This window comes from Oncorhynchus kisutch, linkage group LG5 (assembly GCF_002021735.2).
Source record: "Oncorhynchus kisutch isolate 150728-3 linkage group LG5, Okis_V2, whole genome shotgun sequence".
Lineage (NCBI taxonomy): Eukaryota > Metazoa > Chordata > Actinopteri > Salmoniformes > Salmonidae > Oncorhynchus > Oncorhynchus kisutch.
In genome coordinates, this window is record NC_034178.2 from 7,532,226 (window position 1) to 7,558,413 (window position 26,188).

At 44.6% G+C, this 26,188-nt stretch overlaps 1 protein-coding gene across 1 annotated transcript in view; it reads left to right on the plus strand.

Annotated features, from left to right (window-relative positions):
- The window catches only part of LOC109890408 (potassium voltage-gated channel subfamily H member 7), a 69,299-nt gene that overhangs the window by 18,639 nt on the left and 24,472 nt on the right, over positions 1-26,188 (plus strand). The window contains exons 3-6 of the mRNA XM_031824333.1: positions 1,494-1,649; positions 15,392-15,862; positions 18,444-18,658; positions 25,133-25,558. Coding sequence (XP_031680193.1) covers positions 1,494-1,649; positions 15,392-15,862; positions 18,444-18,658; positions 25,133-25,558 — 1,268 coding nt within the window. The remainder of the gene's footprint in view (positions 1-1,493; positions 1,650-15,391; positions 15,863-18,443; positions 18,659-25,132; positions 25,559-26,188) is intronic.

Consider the following 26,188-nt stretch of genomic DNA (forward strand, 5'->3'; position numbering starts at 1 on the left):
TGTGTGTTGTAAGTGTGTGTTTGTTGGTGTGGTAAGTGTGTGTCTATGTTTGTGTGTGTGTGTTGTAAGTGTGTGTTGGTGTAGTAAGTGTGTGTCTATGTTTGTGTGTGTGTGTGTTTTAAGTGTGTGTTTGTTGGTGTGGTAAGTGTGTGTCTATGTTTGTGTGTTTGTGTTGTAAGTGTGTGTTTGTTGGTGTGGTAAGTGTGTGTGTGTGTGTTGTAAGTGTGTGTTTGTTGGTGTGGTAAGTGTATATGTGTTTGTAGCTCAGTTGGTAGAGCATGGCGCTTGCAGCACCAGGGTTGTGGGATCGATTCCCACAGGGGACCAGTATTAGAACGTATGCACTCACTACTGTGAGTCGCTCTGAATAAGAGTCTGCTGAAATGTAAATGTGTGTGTTTCCTGGTGGTAATGTGTGTTTTTCATGGTGTAAAACTGGCAGGGCTGGTTGTCCTGTGGGACCATGCCGAGCTATTAATAGGCTGGCGGTGACAGCAAGACTTTGATCTGCTTGAGAGAGAAGCACTTTAAGAGAAGAGATGCCATGTGATCTATATATAAAACATATGACACAGGCCATCACAGTAATGACAGAGGTTCCACCTCCATTGTAGGCAGAGGATATGTTGAACAAAATCTATTTGTCTTCACTCTCATCTCTCAGTGTCCCTCATTCATTTTGACACTGTGGCCAATGCAAAAGCGTACAAGACCTGCATGGCTTATCATTTGCAATGCACATTCAGGGTTTTCAGTGTGCTTGAAATACACCTGTGGGACTATTTTAGTGTTATTGTCTGCCATTTCAATCTCAATTTAACCCAGAGTGTTTTAAGTGCATCGTTTTCCTTTTTCATACGGGATGCGCCGGCCATATCCTGCCCACTGGGCTTCGATCACACACCACCACTAACTCTGGGGGGAATGCTGCCTTGTGATGAAGGGGGAACATTAACACATGTTAATTACACTTTAAGGGATGACGTCGTCTCGTTTATTTGAGTCCCGGCGATGACTTAAATGTCGTTAATGAGACAGGGATTAGGTTGATTGCAGCGAACCATAATTGGTATTAACACAATCCATTTTGGGGTTTTAGTGATCGCTCATCCACAGGAAGGGACTAAGAATCAGGGAGGAAGACTGAATGCATTTGACAATGAGAATCTATAATAGTATAATGTTAACAGTGATAATGTTTTACCAGCCTCAACATACTTCTGATAATAATTGATTGAAATCATATAGGGCTTCTTACTAAATGCCTTTAGTTTGGAATGACACAATGTTTGCCAAATGAGGACGTTTTTTCAAAATTTGAGATCACATATTTGAGATCACACACCAGAAACATTTCTCTCTTGACCTTTCCATTTGTTCTCTTTTATCCCCACCTTCCTTTATCTAAACCATCCTATTTGGACAAAGATATCTAAATGTCAATGAGCATCAACTCTAGTGTGAAACCTGTGTCTCTTTTTCCTGTCCCGTAGGCTCTGACTTCCTGTGTAACACCCACATCATCCCAGTGAAGAACGAGGAGGGCATGGTCATGATGTTCATCCTCAACTTTGACTACATCCTAGAGGAGGACAGCAGTGACTCTCTGGAGGGACTCAACCACACGTCTCCTGCCAAAGCTGAACCAAGTGAGTAACCTGTCAACGCCTGGGCTTTAGCTCAGTCGGCTAAAACCCTACATTCAAATGAAACTTTACCAGAAAAGGGACTGAATGTCTCTGTCACTCTACACGCAGTGTAGTGGCTGTACAGGAGTAACACAGTAGTATAACCGAAGGAAAACTAAACAATGGTCTTTCAAGTTCCCTTAATGAGTACAGTTTCATACCGTTTCCCCTTGGCTAGTTTAAAGCCAGGTGCTGAAGTGAGTATGCTAAAAGACATTATGAAAACTAACCCTGATTCAGATCCTACCCATGCCAGATTACGGAGATGTGATTTATAGATCGGCAGGTAAGGGTGCTCTCGAGCGGCTAGATGTTCTTTACCATACGGCCATCAGTTTTGCCACCAATGCTCCTTATAGGACACATCACTGCACTCTATACTCTTCTGTAAAATGGTCATCTCTGCATACCCGCCGCAAGACCCACTGGTTAATGTTTATTTATAAAACCCTCTTAGGCCTCACTCCCCCCTATCTGAGATATCTACTGCAGCCCCCATCCTCCACATACAACACCCGTTCTGCCAGTCACATTCTGTTAAAGGTCCCCAAAGCACACACATCCCTGGGTCGCTCCTCTTTTCAGTTCACTGTAGCTAGCGACTGCAACGAGCTGCAACAAACAATCAAACTGTCACGCCCTGACCTTAGAGAGCCATTTTATTTCTCTATTTGGTTAGGTCAGGGTGTGATGTGGGGTGGGCATTCTATGTTTTGTTTTCTATGTTTTTTTGTTTCTATGTTCTGGCCGGGTATGGTTCTCAATCAGGGACAGCTGTCTTATTCAATTATTCAAATAAAAATAAAATGCATGCTCACCACGCATTTGGTCTACTTCTTACGACACCCGTGACAGAACTACCCACCACAAAAGGACCAAGCAGCTTGGTAAAAAGGAGGACTGGACATGGGATGACATTCTGGACAGCAAAGGATCCTGGACATGGGAGGAGATCCTGGCCGGAAGGGATCACCTTCCATGGGAACAGGTGGAAGCAGCCAGGAAGGCGGAGGCAGCTGGTAAAGGAGCCCATCGTTACGAGGGAACACGGCTAGCAAGGAAGCCCGAGAGGCAGCCCCCCCCCAAAAAAAATAATTTGGACAAAGTGTTGGAAACCTGAGCCAACTCCCCGTGCTTACCATGGCGAGCGTCGTACTGGTCAGGCACCGTGTTATGCGGTGGAGCGCACGGTGTCTCCAGTGCGCGTTCACAGCCCGGTGCGCTACCTTCCAGCTCCCCGAATCGGCCTGGCTAGAGTGGTATACAGCCAGGTCGGAGGGTGCCGGCTCAGCGCATATGGCTCTACGGCCCAGGATATCCTGCGCCGGCTCTGTGCACTGTGTCTCCGGTACGTCTGCACAGCCCAGTGCGTGCTGTGCCTGCGCTCCGCACATGCCGGGCCAAAGTCACCATCCAGCCAGGACAGGTTGGGCAGGCTCTACGCTCGAGACCTCCAGTGCGCCTCCACGGCCCAGTGTATCCTGTGCCCGCTCCCAGAGCCAGGCCTCCTGTGTGTCTCTCCAGTCCAGTGATGATCCATTGCAAGAAGCCTCCAGTGATGATCCATGGCACAAAGCCTTCAGTGATGATCCATGGCACGAAGCCTCCAGTGATGATCTGGACTGGGCAACGAGAGTGCCCAGTCCAGGGCCCACAACGAGGGTGCCCAGTCCGGGGCCCGCAACGAGGGTGCCCAGTCCGGGGACCCTCGCTGTCACTGTCACTGTCACACCCTGACCTTAGAGATCTGTTTTATTTCTCTATTTGGTTAGGTTAGAGTGTGATGTGGGGTGGGCATTCTATGTTTTGTTTTCTATGTTTCTTTATTTCTATGTTTTGGCCGGGTATGGTTCTTAATCAGGGACAGCTGTCTATACTTAGGTAGCCCTTTTTTCCTCCTTTGATTGTGGGTAGTTGACTTTTGTTAGTGGCACTATACCCCTGTAAGCTTCACGGTCATTTTGTATTGTTTATTGTTTTTGTTGGCGACATTATTCAAATAAAAATAAAATGTACACTCACCACGCTGCGCTTTGGTCTACTTCTTACGACGCCCATGACACAAACTGGACAGTTTTACCTCAATTTCTTCAGTCAAAGACTCAATCATGGACACTCTTACTGACAGTTGTGGCTACTTTGCGTGATGCATTGTTATCTCTACCTTCTTGCCCTTTGTACTGTTGTCTGTGCCCAATAATGTTTGTATCTAACTAATGTTCGTATGCAACAGCAACTAGCTAAATGTTTTGACATGGCCCCAAATTAATATAGTTGGGTTACAGTTTTCACATTTTAACCGACGTGTTACGAACGCGTCTGGTGTAGATTAACAAAATCAAATGTCCGGTTTGTATGAAAGACACTTGGCATTTGTTTTTTGTCATCCCCAGATCTACAGTAGTCCCATCATGTGTTCACCACTCACTCGACCTTGTGAACTACTGTACACCCACAGTTATTCCTCGGCTTGGCAGGGCTGTCTCTCTCTAATGCTTCCCAGTGGTGCTGTACTTGCTCTCATTGCTTCCTCTTCAAGCATTGACATGTAAAATGGCCCCCACAGACCCAGAGAGAGGTCATTCCTTAGATCAGAGTAATTGGAGGCCCTTACAGGCTTTAGTGCTTTAGAGAGAGAGAGAGAGAGAGAGAGAGAGAGAGAGAGATAGAGATAGAGAGAGAGAGAGAGAGAGAGAGAGAGAGAGAGAGAGTGTGTGTGTGTGTGTGTGTGTGTGTGTGTGTGTGTGTGTGTGTGTGTGTGTGTGTGTGTGTGTGTGTGTGTGTGTGTGTGTGTGTGTGTGTGTGTGTGTGTGTGTGTGTGTGTGTGTGTGTGTGTGTGTGTTAGTGTGTGTGTGTGTTTGCGTGTTTGCGTGTTTCTATAATCGTATTTGCGTAGTGGCATACAGTTGAGCAGACAGGTTTTTAGGATTTCCACACATGGAGAATTTGTTTTAGCAGCCTTTATAAAAGCGCATTTCATGCAGTTCTACATAATTTACATGACATTAGCAGAACACTTTTTATCACACACCTCACTATTCAGGTACTGTAGGATGCAATTTTGGAACTTCAATCATTTTTTTCATTATTTCACTATTATTATTTGTTTATTATTATTATTATTGTACATCATTGTTATTATAGTAGGCCTATTTATTCATCTAAACCTGTTCTTTAAATATGCTAAATATGTTTTGTTTCATTCTGTTGAAACATTTTCTTTGGATAAATTAAGTTCGATCTGTCTTTTTAAATGTATGTTCCGTATTTAGTTTAAGATAGGTTATAAGTAAGCCATTTGTAAAATATATATTGTTTTAATTTGTTGGTTACGGAAGGTTTAAACCATTTCACAAGGTTTTTGGTTCATTCCGTCGAGTCATTTTCTTTGGCCAAATGAGGTTCCAACTGTATGATGTGCTTGCCGCGACATAATATCCTGCTCGTATTTTCCCTATAAACGATGGCCTGACTTACTGCACTTTTGATATGACCTTAATAAAGTTTAGAAACGTTTGTGAAGGTTTGGTGTGGTGTGGCTATTAGCTTATTATACTGTAGGCCTAAGACATGAAGGCAGTGTGCACCAGCTGACTGACTGGTGTCATAGCATGCCCCCTCCATCTTTCTCTCTCTCTCTCTCTCTCTCTCTCTCTCTCTCTCTCTCTCTCTCTCTCTCTCTCTCTCTCTCTCTCTCTCTCTCTCTCTCTCTCTCTCTCTCTCTCTCTCTCTCTCTCTCTCTCTCTCTCTCTCTCTCTCTCTCTCTCTCTCTCTCTCTCTCTCTCTCTCTCTCTCTCTCTCTCACTCTCTCTCACTCTCAGCTGAACCGTGAAGTTGACAATTATTGTATTTAGGAAAGTAAAAACCAATTAAACAATAGGCTATAAAGTTTTGCACATGTTACACATCAGAACACAAGGAATAGTGTTTTTGTCATTTGTTATAGACTGTTTTTAGGGACATGTAAATGTTACTCATTTGACCAAAATCCCTTGTTTATTGATGGTGCTGGCTGCGTGGGTGGATGCCCTAATCGGTTACGCAACCATTGCAAATGATTGACCGGTAAATGTATCAAATGTCCGATAAATTCAAATCTTCCCAGTCACTTGTCCGGCGCCAGATTTTCCTAACGGAAGCCCTGATATACAGTGCCTTCGGAAAGTATTCAGAACCCTTGACTTTTTCCACATTTTATAAGGTTACAGGCTTATTCTAAAATATATATTTTTTAAACGTCCCTCATCAAGCTACACACAATACCCCACAATGAGAAAGCGAAAACAGGTTTTAGACATTTTTGCTAATAAAAAAAAAAATGAAATATCACATTTACATAAGTATTCAGACCCTTTACTCAGTACTTTGTTGAAGCACCTTTAGCAGTGATTACATCCTCGAGTCTTCTTGGGTATGACTCTGCAAGCTTGGCACACCTGTATTTGGGGAGTTTCTCTCATTCTTCTCTGCAGATCCTCTCGAGCTCTGTCAGGTTGGATGGGGAGCGTTGCTGCACAGCTATTTTCAGGTCTCTCCAGATATGTTTGATCGGGTTCAAGTCCGGGCTCTGACTGGGGCACTCAAGGACATTCTGAAACTTCATCCCAGTCTGAGGTCCTGAGCACTCTGGAGCATGAAGGATCTCTCTGTACTTTGCTCTGTTAATTTTGCCTCGATCCTGACTAGTCTCCCAGTCCTTGCTTCTGATAAACATCCCCATAGCATGATGCTGCCACCACCACCATGCTTCACCGTAGGGATGGTGCCAGGTTTCCTCCAGACGTGACACTTGGTATTCAGGTCAAAGAATCTAAAAACCTGTTTTTGCTTTGTCATTATGGGCTATTGTGTTTAGATTTTTAATGATTTAAAAAAAATATATACATTTTAAAATAAGCCTGTAATGTAACAAAATGTGGAAAAAGTCAAGGTGCCAAAGGCACTGTTTCCAATTATAAAGATTAAGCATTGGCTACTCATCTGTGATGGCCTATGCTCTCGTACCAATTTCTCAGATAAGATACTTTGAAAAATAGCGCTGTTTTCTCAGAATCACTTAATTGTTGAAAATGTTTTTTTTTGTTAGCTTCAGATTAGTCTTCTCTTTTCAGCAGTAGGCATTTGCTTTCAAATTTTGAAATTAAGTATTTTGACATTTGCAAAAGGCTAATTTACAGCTGCAACCAACCATAGAAATATAATCCATAGATGGCAGTTCCCATTCAAGTCAGGACTGGCAGCCATTGCTTGTGTACCCATTAGTTTAACAGTCAAGTGCCAGGGTAAGAGGTTCCACAACGCAACAAGCTGTTCTTTATTTGGCACACGTGCAGCCCAAATTGCAGCCTTCCCAACTGTAAGTGCTTGTGATAAAACGTAATCCCCAGCTATTTGTTAGACACTATTGATCCTCTGTAGCTCTGTTATGCTCTCTAGTATTTTGATTTATTTTATGTATGTCGGTTCAGACAGGAGAAATATAATTTTGGAGAAAAAATGTTTTTATATCGGCTGTTCTTATAAGGGTCTCACTCCCAGTTCCTCAAAAGCACCTCTGCCAAAAGTGTGGGGCGGGCAATCCCATAATTGAACGGAGCATGAAAACAACGATTCAGGCCTAAAAACATGAATTTCTAAACAGCTCGGCAGTGTGAATGCTGCTGTCAGACTGATTCATTTACAAGGTGGAGTCTTGCTCTGCTCACCTACCTTGGCTCTCTCCTTCTCTAAAAGCCTCTTTAAACTGGTACAGGGAAATTATCGTTTTCGCACTTTGGCGATTTAGGTTGGGACATTTAGCCCTTGCACATTTCAGGACATCATTTTTTCCTCATTCTTCCAGAAGAATTGTTCCTTTTCTTCTGTTAGCAGATAGATGATGGTCATGACTCATAGCGGTCCCTGCATAATTAAAGACCACAATTAGACCTGGTCCAATACAGAATTCTGTTACGCATCACCCTCTGTGGTTTAGGGCAAAAACCGGATGCAATGGAAAGAGAGCCTGTGATACGTCTTCCGCTTTCATAAGTTAACAAGGGAACGCTCCATCTTAACTCCTCCACATTTACTGGATTGGTTCAACAGTGCAGAAAAGGACCTCCCCCGACAGTCATTTTTTTCTTGACCTGCCAGAAAGAAATAAAAGCAGTTCAGGCGTTTCTTTTACACCTGCTTACGTCGGGTTAGCCATGCAGAAATGCTCCTACATGAACATTGATTAAGCCCCATGCACACAAATGACGTAAGGGCTCAGCGAGGGAGTCAGAGAGAGAATGACGCTGTGGCCTTAGCTTGACCCAGGGAGTGCTCGGCCATGCATTAGGTGCTGCTGCTAAAGTATGTATTGCTGCTTTGTGGTGTGTTGGTCAACCATAGTCTAATTTCACACCCCGTCTTAGTCGGTTTTCTCTTTGTTTTGAACAGGGTTGCTGGAAATGGTGCTTGGTATGGACCCAATAATGGCATTGATGGTTGGATGGTTTGAGAGCCAATAGAATGTGTTGCCGGTGGTCAGTCGTGTCTCTTGGGCTTTGTGTCGTAAGGGTGGAGATGTCAAGGAAATGTTTCCATTACTTGTTGAGAGGAGCGAAGGTACAGGGGAGGTCATTCAATGTTATGGGCACATCCATGTGATGTTGAAGTACTATTCATTCACCCCTGGGGTGCTTCTGACGACATTGACTTCTACACTCTTAGAAAAAAGGGTTCCAAAAAGGTTATTGGTGGAGATATATTTTTATTTAACCTTTATTTAACTAGGCAAGTCGGTTAAGAACAAATTCTTATTTACAATGATGGCCTACCCCAGCCAAACCCAGTGCGCTGCCCTATGGGACTCCTGATCACATGTGATTCAGCCTGGATTCAAACCAGGGACTGCAGGGACGCCTCGTGCACTGAGATGCAGTGCCTTAGACCACTGCGCCACTCGGGAGCCCCATAGTATAGAGGTCCCTGATTCCAGGAAGCTTGGCCCCAGTGATGTATTGTGCCATACGCACTACCTCCTGTAGCATTTTGCGGTCGGAGGCTGGGCAGTTGCCATACCAGGCAGTGATGCAACCAGTCAGGATGCTCTCGATGGTGCATCTGAGGACTCATGCCAAATCTTTTCAGTCTCCTGAGGGGGAATAGGCCTTGTCTTGCCCTCTACATGACTGTCTTGGTGTGTTTGGACCATGATAGTTTGTTGGTGATGTGGACACCATGGAACTTGAAGCTCTCAACCTGCTCCACTACAGCCCGTCGATGAGAATGGGAATGGGGGCATGCTTGTCCATCCTTTTCCTGTCCATGATCATCTCCTTTATCTTGATCACGTTGAGGGAAAGGTTGTTGTCCTGGCACCACACTGCCAGGTCTCTGACCTCCTCCCTATAGGCTGTCTCATCGTTGTCTGTGATCAGTCCTACCACTGTTGTGTTATCGGCAAATTTAATGATGGTGTTCAATCAAATGTATTTATAAAGCCCTTTCTACATCAGCAGATGTCACAAAGTGCTATACAGAAACCCAACCTGTTGGAGTTGTGCTTGGCCATGCAGTCATGAGCTGGGAGCAGGGAGTACCGGAGAGGACTGAGCACACACCCCTGAGGAGCACCTGTTTTTTAAATGTTACCTTTATTTAACTAGGCAAGTCAGTTAAGAACTAGCGTCGGAGCCGGTGTAGTAGGATTCAATCCTGTATGGACGCTTTGCCTGTTCGATGGTTTGTCAGAGGGCATAGCGGGATTTCTTATAAGTGTCCAGGTTAGCTCAGTGGAAACAAAATATAAAATATAGTCGATGCATAAGTATTCAGCCCCTTTGTTTAGGCAAGCCTAAATGAGTTCAGGAGTAAAATTCTGCTTAACAAATCACATAAAATTTGTAAGAACTCACTCAATAATAGGGGTTGACATGATTTTGAAATGACTAACCCTTCCTCTGTCCCCCATACTGTACATACACCATCTGTAAAATCCCCAAGTATTGCATTTCAAGCACAGATTCAACTACAAAGACTGAGTTGCAAGACAGGAATAAGACTGCTCAGGGATGTTACCATGAGGACATTGGTGATTTTAAAACCGATACAGAGTTCAATGGCTTTGATGGGAGAAAACTGAGGATGGATCAACGTTGTAGTGACTCCACAATAATGACTTAAATGAGTGAAAAAAATAACACAAATATACACAATTGTAATATTCCAAAACATGCATCTTGTATGCAACAAGGCACTAAAGTAAGACAACATGGCAAAGGAATACACTTTTAGGCTTAAATACAAAGCCTTAAGTTTGTAACAAATCCAACACAACACATCACTGAGTAATTCCTATCTCATTTTCAAGCATGGTGGTGGCTGAATATTGGTATGGGTATGCTTGACATCGGCAAATACTGGGCAGTTTTTCAGGATAAAAAGAAACGGATAGGGCTAAGCACAAGCAAAGTCCAAGAGCGAAACCTGCTTCAGACGGCTGTACACCAGAGACTGGGAGAGGAATCTTACAGCAGAACAATAACCTACAACACAAGGCCTACACTGTGTTGCTTACCAAGAAGACAATGAATGTTCCCAAGTGGCCAGACAGTTTTTACTTAAATATGCTTGAAATACTATGTCAAGACTTGGAAATAGCTGTCTAGCCATGATCTCCAACATCTTGACAGAGATGGAAGAATTTTGAAAATAATAGTAGGAAAATATTGCACAATCCAGGTGTGAAGCTCTTAGAGACTTACCCAATAAGACTCACAGCTGTAATAAATGCCAAAGATGTTCTAACATGTATGGACTCAGGGAGATGAGTACTTATGTTTAATCTATTACGTTTTTATTACTCCCCCCCAAAAATCGAATTTGTCTTCCACTTTGACATTACAGAGTATTTTGTATAGATTGTTGACCAAAAATGTAATCCATTTGAATCCCACTTTGTAACACAATAAAATGTGACGAAACCCAAGGGGTCTGAAATCCAAGGGGTCTGAAACCCAAGGGGTCTGAAACCCAATGGGTCTGAAACCCAAGGGGTCTGAAACCCAAGGGGGAGTGTACATTCTCCAAAAGGAGAGACTGTATGGAAATCAGAATGAGTGCAGTAAGCACCTAAACTGCACAGCTGGATATCCACTTTAAACCATCCATCTTCAGCAGAATCACAGCTTGAGGGAGAAGATCAATTTTTTTAATGCTTTCTATTCTGCCTCGGTGAGGATTGGAACCATATCTCTAGATATCCCTCTCTCTTTTTACTTCATCCAAATTATTATTTCATTATAAAGTCACCATTTCACTTCAGGACTGGGGGATCTGAGTTCCATTTAATATTCAATGCAAATATTACGACTAGCTGGTATCATAGCAACGGGGGATGGTGTTTGTGCATGCACTGGCTGCTGTGCAGTGTTATCTGTGTGTGTTTGCAGAGAGAGTGCCATGCTCCCTGCCTGTAGTTCTACTGCAGTGGGCTAAATCAGGGTCACACAGAGTGATTCTTGTTAGTCTTAAACAAATCTACTTTGAAACAAAAGTATACACCTCACACACATGGTTATGGTTTTAAATAAAAGAAGACCAAATCAAACCAACTCATACATTCTTGGTCACATACACGTGTTTAACAGATGTTATTGCGGGTGTAGCGAAATGCTTATATTTCTAGCTCCAACAGTGCAGTAATATCTAACAATTTGACAGCAATACACACAATGCACACACATCTAAGTAAAGGAATGGAATTAAGAATATATAAATATTTGGACGAGCAATGTCAGAGTGGCATAGACTAAGATACAGTAGAATATAATAAAATACAGTATATACAGTTGAAGTTGGAAGTTTACATACACCTTAGCCAAATAGATTTAAACTCAGTTTTTCATCATTCCTGACATTTAATCCAATTAAAAATACCCTGTCTTAGGTCAGTTAGGATCACCACTTTATTTTAAGAATGTGAAATGTAGTAGTAGTAGTAGTAGTAGAGAGAATGATTTATTTCAGCTTTTATTTCTTTCATCACATTCCCAGTTTACATACACTCAATTAGTATTTGGTAGCATTGCCTTTAAATTGTTTAACTTGGGTCAAACATTTTGGGGTAGCCTTCCACAAGCTTCCCACAATAAGTTGGGTGAATTTTGGCCCATTCCTCCTGAAAGAGCTGGTGTAACTGAGTCAGGTTTGTAGGCTTCCAGTTCTGCCCACACATTTTCTGTAGGATTGAGGTCAGGGCTTTGTGATGGCCACTAAAATACCTTGACTTTGCTGTCCTTAAGCCATTTTTCCATAGCTTTGGAAGTATTATTGGGGTCATTGTCCATTTGGAAGACCCATTTGCGACCCAGCTTTAACCAAGCTTTAACTTCCTGACTGATGTCTTGAGATGTTGCTTCAATATATCCACATAAATTGGAGGTTCTTGTCCTTGATGATCCTTTTGCCATTCCTGTGACATTGGGTGCTGTAGGTGTCCTGGAGGGCAGGTAGTTTGCCCCTGGTGATGTGTTGGACAGACCACACCACCCTCTGGAGAGCCCTGCGGTTGCGGGCGGTGCAGTTGCCGTACCAGGCGGTGATACAGCCCGACAGGATGCTCTCAATTGTGCATCTGCAAAAGTTTGTGAGGGTTTTAGGTGCTTAGAAACATTTCTTCAGCCTCCTGAGGTTGAAGAGGAGCTGTTGCGCCTTCTTCACCACATTGTCTGTCAGTGATGTGTATGCCAAGGAACTTGAAGTTTACCACCTTCTCCACTGTGGTCCCGTCGATGTGGATAGGGGGGTGCTCCCTCTGCTGTTTCTTGAAGTCCACGATCAGCTCCTTTGTTTTGTTGATGTAGAGAGAGAGGTTATTTTCCTGGCACCACACTCCCAGGGCCTTCACCTCCTCCCTGTAGGCTGTCTCATCATTGTTGGTAATCAGGCCCACTACAGTCATCTGCAAACTTGATGATTGAGTTGGAAGCGTGCATGGCTACATAGTCATGGGTGAACAGGGAGTACAGGAGGGGGCTGAGCACGCACCCTTGTGGGGCCCCAGATTTGAGGATCAGAGAAGTAGAGGTGTTGTTTCCTATCTTCACCACCTGGGGGCGGCCCATCAGGAAGTCCATGACCCAGTTGCACAGGGCGGGGTACAGACCCAGGGCCTAAAGCTTAATGATGAGCTTGGAGGCTACTACGGTGTTGAATGCTGAGCTGTAGTCAATGAACAACATTCTTACATTCTTACATGGGGCGGCAGGGTAGCCTAGTGGTTAGAGCATTGGACTAGTAACCGAAAGGTTGTAAGTTCAAATCCCAGAGCTGACAAGGTACAAAATCTGTCATTCTGCCCCTGAACAGGCAGTTAACCCACTGTTCCTAGGCCGTCATTGAAAATAAGAATTTGTTCTTAACTGACTTGCCTAGTAAAATAAAGGTTTAAAAAAATGACATAGGTATTCCTCTTGTCCAGATGGTATAGGGCAGTTTGCAGTGCGATGGTGTCTGTGGATCTATTGGGGCGGTAAGCAAATTGAAGTGGGTAAGGCAGAGGTCCTTGGCTAGTCTCTCAAAGTACTTCATGATGAAATGAGTGCTACGGGGCGATAGTCATTTAGTTCAGTTACCTTTGCTTTCTTGCACCTGTACCGTGTCAGATATAGAGTTGAAATGTATTACATTTTGAGTTTGCATCCCAATATTACACATCACAAAAGACTGAAAAATAACAAAACTGTTTGACATAGAAACACCAGATTTTCGGCTGTTTAAAAAAAAAATGTTTACGAGTTATAACATTTCGCCAAAGAGGCCACTAAAGGGCATTTGGACATTTGATTGCAGGAACGGGCTACAGTGGATCTCAGCACGGCAAGGAGCATCCTAGTGTCACCTTTAAAAATGATAACAGGCCAATGTATATATTATGCATTGGCATATTATTCGGCATGCTTAATTTTCTATCCAATTAAGGGATTCTTAGCCTGTAGGTTTTTATCCTTTTTAAATTGTGTGTGTGGGGGGGCATAAAGTGGATATGCTTATGGTGAGGTAGATGTGTTGTCTTTCCTATATTTCCATTAATATATTGATTATGCACTTCTTCATTTATTTATTTGATAGGGACAGATACAATTAAACCATTGACAAATGAAAAATAATAAGAACCAGATGCACTGAAATATGTGTTGATTTTTATTGGAATCTAGTTGGTGTGTAAAAGTAACACCTTCAAAGTAAGTGACCCAAGTGTACACATGACAGTGTCGAAAACTGGTGTTCTACTCCTCGTCATGGGTGTCAACAAAGAAAATGAGCTATGGGCACAACAAAAGAACGCCTGCTGAACATTGTCAATCATCTCTCTGCTATTCCCCACACTGCCTTTAACAATTCAACCTCTGAAATGTCATGTAGCAGGCACGTTAGCTCACTAAAGCCCAAATATCAAGAGGGATATGGAGCGGAGAGTATTTTCTATTTCATAGTTTATGTTTGTTTTTTTGTATTCGCTTTTAGATGTATAGAGTAAAGTAATACTTCATCAGGAAAATTACTTTTGGAAGTTGTGTTATTTTATGAAATTCTTCACTTATGTTTTCAGTTTTTAATAGAAAATGTACTGTTTTGATTACAGAAATAAAGACGTCAATGTCTCCAGCAGTATATAGGTTGTCCATTTTCCCTTTTTCCATTACTCAGTGTTAGGTAGCTTCTGTAAGGGTGCTTGGATGAGGCTGAGAAGACCACTGGGAAAAACATGGGATTTTAGTTCCAGAAAAGAATGCTTCACTAGACTCAATGGCCCTTAGCTGGCACCATCTGGCATCATCAATGTATGTACTATACGTTCTGCTGCCATGGTGCGGTGTCGTGTTCACATACAGTACGACACATGTACTGTAACATGTTAACTGTGTGCACAGACTAATGATGGCATGTTTCTACAGACTAGGAGGAGAAAACACGCATGCCTCATAGTTCTGACTGGGATTGTAGTTTCAAACACGAGCGTGCGTGTATGTGTGTGTGCGTGCACCTGTGCATGTTTGTGTGTATAGCCACTGTATATCTGTGTATTTGTTTGGTCACCATGGGAACATGTTATACATTTGAAATGAGATCTTCTGACAAGGTCCCCAATGTCCTCTAACGCAAGATGCCTCCACTTCAGACTTCCTAGAAACTACTCATAACGCATTGACAGATTCATTAGTAACATCATTTGGACAAAGATGATCTCTTTCTCCAAGGGTATTAATCAATCATCGGAAACCTGTTGTAATTTTATATTTTATGGGACTCTAATATATATATGGTGGTTGCTTTATTTCATCAAACGTCTGAATAATTGAAGGAAGCTGAAGATGGAAGCTAGGCCGTTGGGATAAGCGGCATTTGTTTTGATCTTGCTGCTCTTTTTGAAATAACTGTTGGCTAGCTCCTTTTGAACAATATTGGCACTCACTGCTTGATATCTGGGGAGTGAGCTGGAAACTGAGGATTAGCATGAGCTACAGAGCATCCCTCCAGTTCGCCATCTTCCCCTACTTGTTTCTACCTAGTCATGATCAAATGAAGAATTCCTCCGCAATGAATGAAGTCATCACGAACAACTCTGAAAAGCGCAGAGTTTTGTAAAAATGATTTCTCTTATTGTTGGAAATATTCCAAGCATCACTGTTGAAAAATTGTACTCTCTCTATCTCTTTCTCTCTCTCCAGGGAAAGGTAGATTGTTTTGTTTCCGGCTCCCAGCCTTACACCTCCTGGGCATCAGTAAGCAGTCCCTCCCTCAGCAGGACCCTGACGCCGTCATAATCGACTCGCCCCGCCGCAGTGAAGAGTCGGTGGCCACCCGCGACTTCCAGTCACTGCCCACCCGGGAGAGCTGCAGCCCCTCCTACGCCAACGACACGCGGACCCTCATTGGCCCCAGCCACTGTTCCACCCCTGTGTTGGGACCCCTGGACCACTCGTCCCCCAAGGGGCCCTTCTGGGACAGTCTGGTTCTTCAAGCGGTTCCCCAGGCCCAGCCCCAGACTGTGGGCCCTCTGGCCCCCTCCATCCCAGGCCTGACCCCCACCGCGTCCAGGGAGAGTGTGTGTAGTATCCGGAGGGCCTCCTCTGCTCAGGACATGGAAGGTTTTGGCTCCAACTCCAAGATGGCCTTCAGGGACCGACATGCAAGTGAAGGTATGTAAGTCAACACCACCTCCATGGTCGGAAATGCTTGTCTCCCCCATCCGCCTCACCCTGACATGTTATGCTATATTAAATCAATTTGGCCTTGCTGTTCTTACACAGTAGATTTGGTCCCAATCCCAACCATTGTTATCATGTGGTACCAATCAAAGCTGACCTTGGATCAGTGAATGAGGGTAGCTCCCCCAGCTCAACTGTACCTACTCTTAGTCATCAGGCAACGCCACATCTATCCTGACTCCTGAATTACCACATCTATCCTGACTCCTGAATTACCACATCTATCCTGACGCCTGAATTACCACATCTAACCTGACTCCTGAATTACCATATCTATCCTGACTCCTGAATTACCACATCTATCCTGACTCCTGAATTACCACATCTATCCTGACGCCTGAATTACCACATCTATCCTGACTCCTGAATTACCACATCTATCCTGACTCCTGAATTACCACATCTATCCTGACTCCTGAATTACCACATCTATCCTGACTCCTGAATTACCACATCTATCCTGACTCCTGAATTACCACATCTATACTGACTCCTGAATCACCACATCTATCCTGACTCCTACATCACAGATCACCTTTCCACCCACAGTCAACAAGAGGGGTACAGTACAGCCTCAGAATCTCCCTGTCTCTGTACCCAGCTAATATTTCTATCCCTCCCTACACCATTGTATCTGCATTTCTCATTCAAAGGGCCCCTGCGGCTGACACTGTAATACATCTACTTCATGATAATGAATGGTGTGACGGCGATAGGGCTTTTATGTGGGTCGTCTCTCATCACTAGCTAGCTACGTACAGATCTGGAATCTCCTCTCACTCCTCCACCTTACTCCCATCCTGCTCTCTCTCCCTCAACACTATCCAATCGCAGACAATGGTCGTAATATCAAAGGTAACAACCCCACGTTCCTTGAACATAGCACGGATATAGAATATATGGCCTGAACTGCTTGCTGCATGGATTTTTCCATTCAACAACAACATAAGCCTGTGTTGAATGCTAATGCATGGAAACCATGTGTTTGATACCATTCCATTTGCACCATTCCAGACATTATTATGAGCTGTCCTTCCTTAAGCAGCCTCCACTGAATTCTACGTCAATGGAATGTTATCAAATATCCGAGAGCCTTTTAACCTTCAGAAATAAATGAAATGACTGTACTTTCTTCTGAAATCAATCTCTTTACGAGCCTAAAAGTGCATTCTGGATCAATACCTACCAGAGGAGGCTGGTGGGAGGAGCTGTAGAAGGACGGGCTCATTGTAATGACTGGAATGGAATAAATGGAACGGAGTCAGACATGGTTTCCATATGTTTGATGTGTTTGATACTGTTCCAATATTCCATTTACAATGAGCCCTTCCTCCTATAGCGCCTCCCACCAGCCTCCACTGATACCTGGAGGAGGAGCATCTGATAAATATTATCCGCTATCATTTGTATTCTTAACTTTAGACATTATGTCTCCGATTTCCAGGATATTTTTCATTACCATAACGTAGTGGCCAGATTTTTTAAAGCTAAAATCACTCTGACACTGCTAAAATAAATGTAACATGACACTCAGGAAGTGCCAGCAGAATTATCCTGACCTTCTCTCTGAGGTCACTTCCTCTTTACGCTGCTCTCTACCTCCCTCCCTCTCTCTCTCCTTATTTGCTAGTGTCTCGGTCCTGGATGGCTGGGGGTATGGCTTGAGCTTTTCCTATATGTCTGTAATGCACACATACTGTACCGTACAATGCTGCTGTAGCATGAATTCAAGCTGCGCATGTCTTTTGTATGTGTAAGTATCACTCACTGTAGTCTCAACACTCGTTTGTGAAAATGGGAGAATGAGTCATCTCTCCATCTTCTCCTTTTGGATCAGCAGTTGACACATTCCCTCTCTTATCCATATTGCCCACAGTAGTTACTATGTGTGACAGTGTGTGTGTTGTTCAACGTGGTGAGGTTTTATGGCACTGTTGTACTGTATTTTCGCATAGTAACATAGAGCATTTGTGGATGTATGAATCATGAAAGCCATATCCATATGGTGTCATTGAGTCAAAACCTTGACTGAGATATAAGTATATAAGTATACATTTCCTTTGTTCGTGGACATAATTATTTCACTAAAATTGTTCGTTACACCAAGTTTGTCATTTCTACAGCTGTTGAATAGAAGGTAACAGGATCAAACAGAGGGTTAGGGTGGATCTGCTTGACTGTTGTATTTCTACTGTTGTCCTGTGGTTGTTCACTTGTCTTGTGACAGCAATTGAGTTCACTCAAGAGCAAAAAAAAAGTTCCATACTCACGCTCCCACGCATAACAAATTGACACAGCAGCCTATTGACACACCTACCACATGAACTGCACTTGAGGTCCCCTTTTTAAACCATTAGCATACCGTCAAACTCTCAAGCTGTGTCAGGCACTACCTTGCTAGCCTAGCCTAGCATCACCGCACTAGCCTACCATAGCATTGCCGCTCTAGCCTAGCCTAGCATCACAGCGCTAGCCATTTCCAAACCTCTCTCTCCATTAAATTCTCCTCCAGGACCCTTCAACCAGATCAAATCCAGTCTTCTGGGCTCCACGTCTGACTCTCACCTCAACAGATACAGCACCATTAACAAGATCCCCCTCATCACGCTCAACTTCTCAGAGGCCAACAACGACAAGAAGTGCCCCTCCCCTCCGTCCTCCGAGAAAGCCATCATCGCCCCAAAGGTCAAGGACCGAACGCACAACGTCACCGATAAGGTCACACAGGTAAGAGGTAATGAAAGGCCCTGTGCCTTGTGCTCAGTAGCATTGGTGCTCACTGACATAAGCCAAGATGTTGCCATTCTATAGAATAGGTTCCATACAGAGGACATGTATTTTCTGTGTGTTTGTTCTGTACATACAGTTACAGATGTATAGTGTGCTGTAGCTGGATGTACTATTACCTCATTAAATAATCACATGAATAGTCATGTGCCCCAATGTTATACAGTAGAGAGCGGTAATTATCCCCTGCCCCACACACACACGGAACACCACCAGGTCAGAACACAGTGTCTGTACACACTGCTCTGTTGTTACTGTCTGACGTTACCTAATTCATTGAAACTCAAGCGGCTTGTTTTAATAAGTAAACCGGTGAAGGTGTATATCACCCGTAGGGGGGCATCAGGACAGATCCTCTTACCAGGGCTCAGGGATACACTCTAGTTACACACAGGTTAGAGGTCATCCTCACCATCCTGTCTGCCTGCCTCCAGGCCTGCCTGCCTGTCTGCCTGTCTGTCTGTCTGTCTGTCTGTCTTTCTTCCCCGTGGTGAGTGTGTGTGCGCAGTACACTGACGCCTCCTTGTGTGGGTCCCTTTGGGGGAGGAGGGAAACCAGGCTGCCTGTATGTAGTCCTGCCTGCGTGCTTGTTTGTCTGTGTGTCTGGGTGTGTCACTATGGCAGAGCTGGTTGACCTTTAAGATCTGTCAGGGCCACTTTGTCCAGAACAGATGAGGATGTTGCTTTTTCTACTGATAATGTGTATAAAGTTGGCAGTCGGTGCCGTTTAAGATGAGGGAGGATGATTATTTTTATTTTATGAGCAGGGCCTTATTCTATTACAGAATATTGGATGACAGTCATTCATATTCCATACACCCAGTTCAATGTAACATCGATAGGTTTAGCCTACTACATAATACTGTACCCATCATAAGGTTGCTACAACCTAGCCTATGAATTAAAGTTTACAACGTGCATAGGTGCATAGGCCGAGGGAATTTTGAGCAGTCAAGGTGAGAGGCAGTGACACATTCAATACCGCCTTGCACACTCTTGCCTACAGCCAGCTAATGTAGGGTGTAATCATAAGTCCAACAATGGCAAATTAGAGATTCTATTGGACAAATTCAGGTATGTTTATCCCCAGTTTGTTACGTTTGCGAAATGTTTTTCAACAGAATCGGTGGAATGAATACACACCTGATCACACGCAAACAGTTCACTTTCATAGCAGCCCACATAATAACATCATGATCACTTCACTCGTTGTAGATGTAATTCCTTCTCAAAACTATGTGTACAACACATTAGCTGTCTGTGACCAGGCGAAAAAGCCTTTCCAAGCCAAACCTTAATACAATGACCGCTTACCTCTACACACAGCCTACATTGTTGTCACATCATAGTTAACTAGAACTAACACGTTAGTAAACTCGCTACAATCATGCAGTACAGTGTACAGTTTATCAGTTACACTGGCAAGCCATAGTGGCAATACATTAATAAAACCAAAGCTTACCTTGACTTGGAAGAGTTCCAGTGTTGGATAGCCATAGCCAGCTAGTAGGTATCATAGCATCCCTCTCTGTTTGAGCCAGGTGTTTGAGTAGGCTAAACTAGCTAGCTGCATTTGCTAGCGAAGTGAAAGTGAATGTTTAAAAAAATATAATACAACCAAATATCTCTCTCTCTCTTGCTTCTCCTTAATATTGGAAGAAATTAACTTGTTCAAAACTGTTCAACTATGGTCTTTCTCTCTTTAAGACAACTACTAACAACATTTTATACACTGCAGTGCTAGCTCGCTGTAGCTTCTGCTTTCAGTACTAGATTCATTCTCTGATCCTCTCATAGGGAGGACAGCATGTCAGTTCATGTTGCAAGAGCTCTGATAGGTTGGAGGACGTCCTCCGGAAGTTGTCATAATTACTGTGTTAGTCTATGGAAGGTGGTGAGAACCAAGAGCCTTCTAGGTTTTGTATTGAAGTCAATGTACCAAGAGGAGGACAGAAGCTAGTTGCATTCCGGCATTCACCAAGGTGCTACCCTACAGAGTGCTGCTGAGGCTACTGTAGACCTTCATTGCAAAACAGTGTGTTTTAATCAATTATTTGGTGATGTGTGTGTGTGTGTCATACATCTCAATAGTGGGTTGCAGCTTGTATTTTCCAACCGGATCTTAGTATTTGTTGTGATTATGTATATAGCTCAGGGATGGGATACTCCAATCCTCAGGGGGCCAGAGTAGTGTCACACCTTTCCCCCATCCCTAGCAAACACAGCTGATTAAACTAATTGCATTCTAAACTGAAGATCATGATTAGTTGACTATTGGAGTCAGGTGTGTTAGCTGAGGCTGGGGCAAAAGTGTAACACCAATCAGGCCCCCAAGGAATGGAGTTGCCATCCCTGATATAGTTCATATTGGATATACCTACTGCAGTGGAACATTGTTGTTATACAGCAGGCCTATGTCAGATAGAGTTACAGTTGATTATCTAGACTCATAACAGACTCATGTCTCTTTCCTGGTTGTACGTTTGGTTAGCAACCATCTGCTGCTTACTATTGAACAGATTACATTGAACATGTTTTTTCCTTTTCACCATCTCATTCTGTCATTTGATCAAACTAGACAGTTGCTTGTTTCTTTAGTATTTTATATATTTCTCTGACTGCGAGGCCCTGAGCTGCTGTTCCCTTTTCCTCCCCTGTTCTCTGACTGTGACGCCCTGAGCTGCTGTTCCCTGTTCCTCCCCTGTTCTCTGACTGTGACGCCCTGAGCTGCTGTTCCCTGTTCCTCCCCTGTTCTCTGACTGTGAGGCCCTGAGCTGCTGTTCCCTGTTCCTCCCCTGTTCTCTGACTGTGAGGCCCTGAGCTGCTGTTCCCTGTTCCTCCCCTGTTCTCTGACTGTGACGCCCTGAGCTGCTGTTCCCTGTTCCTCCCCTGTTCTCTGACTGTGACGCCCTGAGCTGCTGTTCCCTGTTCCTCCCCTGTTCTCTGACTGTGAGGCCCTGAGCTGCTGTTCCCTGTTCCCACCCTGTTCTCTGACTGTGAGGCCCTGAGCTGCTGTTCCCTGTTCCTCCCCTGTTCTCTGACTGTGACGCCCTGAGCTGCTGTTCCCTGTTCCTCCCCTGTTCTCTGACTGTGAGGCCCTGAGCTGCTGTTCCCTGTTCCTCCCCTGTTCTCTGACTGTGACGCCCTGAGCTGCTGTTCCCTGTTCCTCCCCTGTTCTCTGACTGTGACGCCCTGAGCTGCTGTTCCCTGTTCCTCCCCTGTTCTCTGACTGTGAGGCCCTGAGCTGCTGTTCCCTGTTCCTCCCCTGTTCTCTGACTGTGAGGCCCTGAGCTGCTGTTCCCTGTTCCTCCCCTGTTCTCTGACTGTGACGCCCTGAGCTGCTGTTCCCTGTTCCTCCCCTGTTCTCTGACTGCGAGGCCCTGAGCTGCTGTTCCCTTTTCCTCCCCTGTTCTCTGACTGTGACGCCCTGAGCTGCTGTTCCCTGTTCCTCCCCTGTTCTCTGACTGTGACGCCCTGAGCTGCTGTTCCCTGTTCCTCCCCTGTTCTCTGACTGTGAGGCCCTGAGCTGCTGTTCCCTGTTCCTCCCCTGTTCTCTGACTGTGAGGCCCTGAGCTGCTGTTCCCTGTTCCTCCCCTGTTCTCTGACTGTGACGCCCTGAGCTGCTGTTCCCTGTTCCTCCCCTGTTCTCTGACTGTGACGCCCTGAGCTGCTGTTCCCTGTTCCTCCCCTGTTCTCTGACTGTGAGGCCCTGAGCTGCTGTTCCCTGTTCCCACCCTGTTCTCTGACTGTGAGGCCCTGAGCTGCTGTTCCCTGTTCCTCCCCTGTTCTCTGACTGTGACGCCCTGAGCTGCTGTTCCCTGTTCCTCCCCTGTTCTCTGACTGTGAGGCCCTGAGCTGCTGTTCCCTGTTCCTCCCCTGTTCTCTGACTGTGACGCCCTGAGCTGCTGTTCCCTGTTCCTCCCCTGTTCTCTGACTGTGACGCCCTGAGCTGCTGTTCCCTGTTCCTCCCCTGTTCTCTGACTGTGAGGCCCTGAGCTGCTGTTCCCTGTTCCTCCCCTGTTCTCTGACTGTGAGGCCCTGAGCTGCTGTTCCCTGTTCCTCCCCTGTTCTCTGACTGTGACGCCCTGAGCTGCTGTTCCCTGTTCCTCCCCTGTTCTCTGACTGTGAGGCCCTGAGCTGCTGTTCCCTGTTCCTCCCCTGTTCTCTGACTGTGATGCCCTGAGCTGCTGTTCCCTGTTCCTCCCCTGTTCTCTGACTGTGACGCCCTGAGCTGCTGTTCCCTGTTCCTCCCCTGTTGTCTGAATGTGACGCCCTGAGCTCCGGTTCCCTGTTTGTCCCCTGTTGTCTGGATGTGACATCCCGAGCTCCTGTTCCCTGTTCCCTTGTTGTCTGGCTGTGAGGCTCACACTGTTCCAGGCGATGTCTGGAGACCAAGTCTCTCCAGAGTTTGTGTAGAGAGACGTGCTCTAGGCTGCAAAATAAACACAGAACTCGACACAGAACTCAACCAGACTAAACAGATGGATGATTGACATGAGTCTGTGCTGTAGATTGATAAGCGGCATCAATGCATGTTGATGCTCTATATAAAACAACACGTTTGATACTTAATGTTCGCTCCATGAGGTTTTATTTCTCCAGGTTTTGATGGGTTTGCTTCAGTTTTACCAGTTGTTATGTCATGGCTTTGCTTCAGTTTTACCAGTTGTTATGTCATGGCTTTGCTTCAGTTTTACCAGTTGTTATGTCATGGCTTTGCTTCAGTTTTACCAGTTGTTATGTCATGGCTTTGCTTCAGTTTTACCAGTTGTTATGTCATGGCTTTGCTTCAGTTTTACCAGTTGTTATGTCATGGCTTTGCTTCAGTTTTGCCAATTTTTATTTATTGTCAACAATACATGTTGTGGGTCACATGACAAAACAGCACTGGCCAAGACAGGAAATGACACTCCAGTATTCTAAATCCTCCAACAATACAAACAAATAACGTGAGAGGGTGAAATGAACTGACCACTCATTTGCATACCGTTATTCCAGATGAGAGAGTTCCTTTGAATCCACACTAGGTGCATCAAATGATTATGTCTGAATAATTTATTTAGTAACAGATCAGGGGGAACGACGTGCTCAACTGAGCTCTCATTCTGCAAATTGACTCCTCCCTGGGCTTGCCAGCAGGCTCAAAGACAGTTTATCTATGTAATCGTATGGCTCAAATTAGATGTTGCCACTAACCACAGATATCGGATCAGATCACCCAACCCAAAATGGATTAACAGGATCATATAGGCCTAGAAACGTCTGACATTGAATCAGAGATTAGGTACTCCTTTTACCAACTCCTTACGAATGCAGCAGCCCAGTAGGCCACATCGACTAATCTATCCACATGGTATGTGATTCTGCCTGATTTAGGTGGTATGTCATCAAGAGTCACAAAACAGCACGTTCGTTCAAAAAGAGGTTTCTCGTGACAATCACTGCCTTTTGCTTCTTTTCCAAGGGCAGTTTGATGAAATAAATCAAACTGCCTGTAGCCTACTTACCAAAACTTTTAATGAAGATAACTACTGTAGCTGGACATGAATAATGAAAAGCTTTTTTTCTCTCTCTGCCCTTTATTTGGTGATTTGCTTTAAAGGGTGTGATATAGTGGAGGGTTGTTCTATTGACCTGTAATCACACAGGGGAGGGGACAGAAGACATCTAATAACGAATTTCATTATAATCACTTAAGCCCGCCGCCCTTCATCCCACTCAAACACAGGGGTTGCCGAGGCGATCCCTGCCAGGGTGCGACTAGGAGTAGGCCTAGATGATGGAGGAAATAATTGGAAATAATTACTTGAATGGACCATCATGGAGCATCGACTTGAATGGGGATTCCCATTCTAGTAATTCTAGTTCTATGGTGAAGGCGGCCAAAATGGAGCCCTAATTCCATTTCCAAGGCTCTATTTCAGCTCGCGCTTCTCTCCATCTACAATAATTACTTCTCTGCCCTTGGGTGAAGCACTTTACCTTTCTCTCTCCTCCTCTCCCTCCCTCTCGCCACAGTGATAATCAGCCATGAGAAGCAGAGACAGAAATGTCTTCCCTGGCATTGAAGTGTCAAGCTGCAGAATGAATGACTATATCCCACAACGATAATCACCTTAGTGTCATTGAGACTACTATCTGCTCTGTGATATTGATATTAAAAGTTATCCAGGGACGGGCCATACTGCAACTGGAATATTTGGGATATTGATGCAATTCAACATTCCTTAAATAGTGCTTTTCCTACATAGAAGCCCCCTATATATAAATATATATAATATTTAGCTTGAATTTCAAAGTATTTCCTTAGGATTCTATAGGATTCATTCGCTCTTCTAATACATTGATCCAAGCCACCATTTTCTTCATGTCTTCACTTTACGTCCTCTTAACTCCTCCCTCCTTCCTCCGCAGGTGCTATCCCTGGGCGCAGATGTGCTTCCCGAGTACAAGCTCCAGACGCCCCGCATGGACAAGTTAACCATCCTCCACTACAGCCCCTTCAAAGCGGTGTGGGACTGGCTCATCCTGCTGCTGGTCATCTACACGGCCATCTTCACGCCCTACTCCGCCGCCTTCCTCCTCAACGACCTAGAGGAGCAGAAGAGGAGGGAGTGCGGCTACTCGTGCTCGCCGCTCAACGTGGTCGACCTCATGGTGGACATCATGTTCATCGTGGACATATTGATCAACTTCAGGACAACCTATGTGAATCTCAACGAGGAGGTGGTCAGCCACCCGGCGAAGATAGCCATCCACTATTTTAAGGGCTGGTTCCTCATCGACATGGTGGCTGCCATCCCCTTTGATCTGCTCATCTTCGGCTCGGGATCGGAGGAAGTAAGAGAAAACGCGTAGATTCTTTTTACACTACTAAGCCAAGCTGAAACTGAGTCAAACCGAGCTGTACTGTGCTGTGTTGGCCTGGTTACATATCCACCATAGTTACGGGAACAGTGCTTGAAAGAGCCATTTGCATCGGCCTAATCGAGTGAATCAGGCATTAGTCACTTAGCCGCTTACTCACGGACACGTGTCACTAGGCCTCGGGTCCAAGTCGTGATGACATGGTGCTCCTCTAGTTTTCCCTCATTCTCTGAAATGTTTGAATTAAAGTCGCTTAGTCACTTACTCACAAGCACACGTCAGACAACCTCAGGGTCCTCGTCGACATGACGGTGCCCCTGTAGTTTTCGCTAGTCAGACGCCTCTCGTTTTCACATCTGATTGGGTCTCAGTCTGTAGCTATGGCAGATTGCCTCGGGCGTCCTAAAACTGTTGAACGGCGTCTGCCTCTCAAATAGCTATGAGTGCTAAACTGCAGTTTGTTGTTGTTGATTTGTCTGTGTTGCTTTTGGCTCCCATCAGGTGGAACAGTAGCTTTCCAAGTTCTCAACTCGAGAAAAGGAGAGAGGGACAGACAGAGCAAGAAAGATGCAGATTAAAAGAAAGATTGTTGAACTGCAGTGA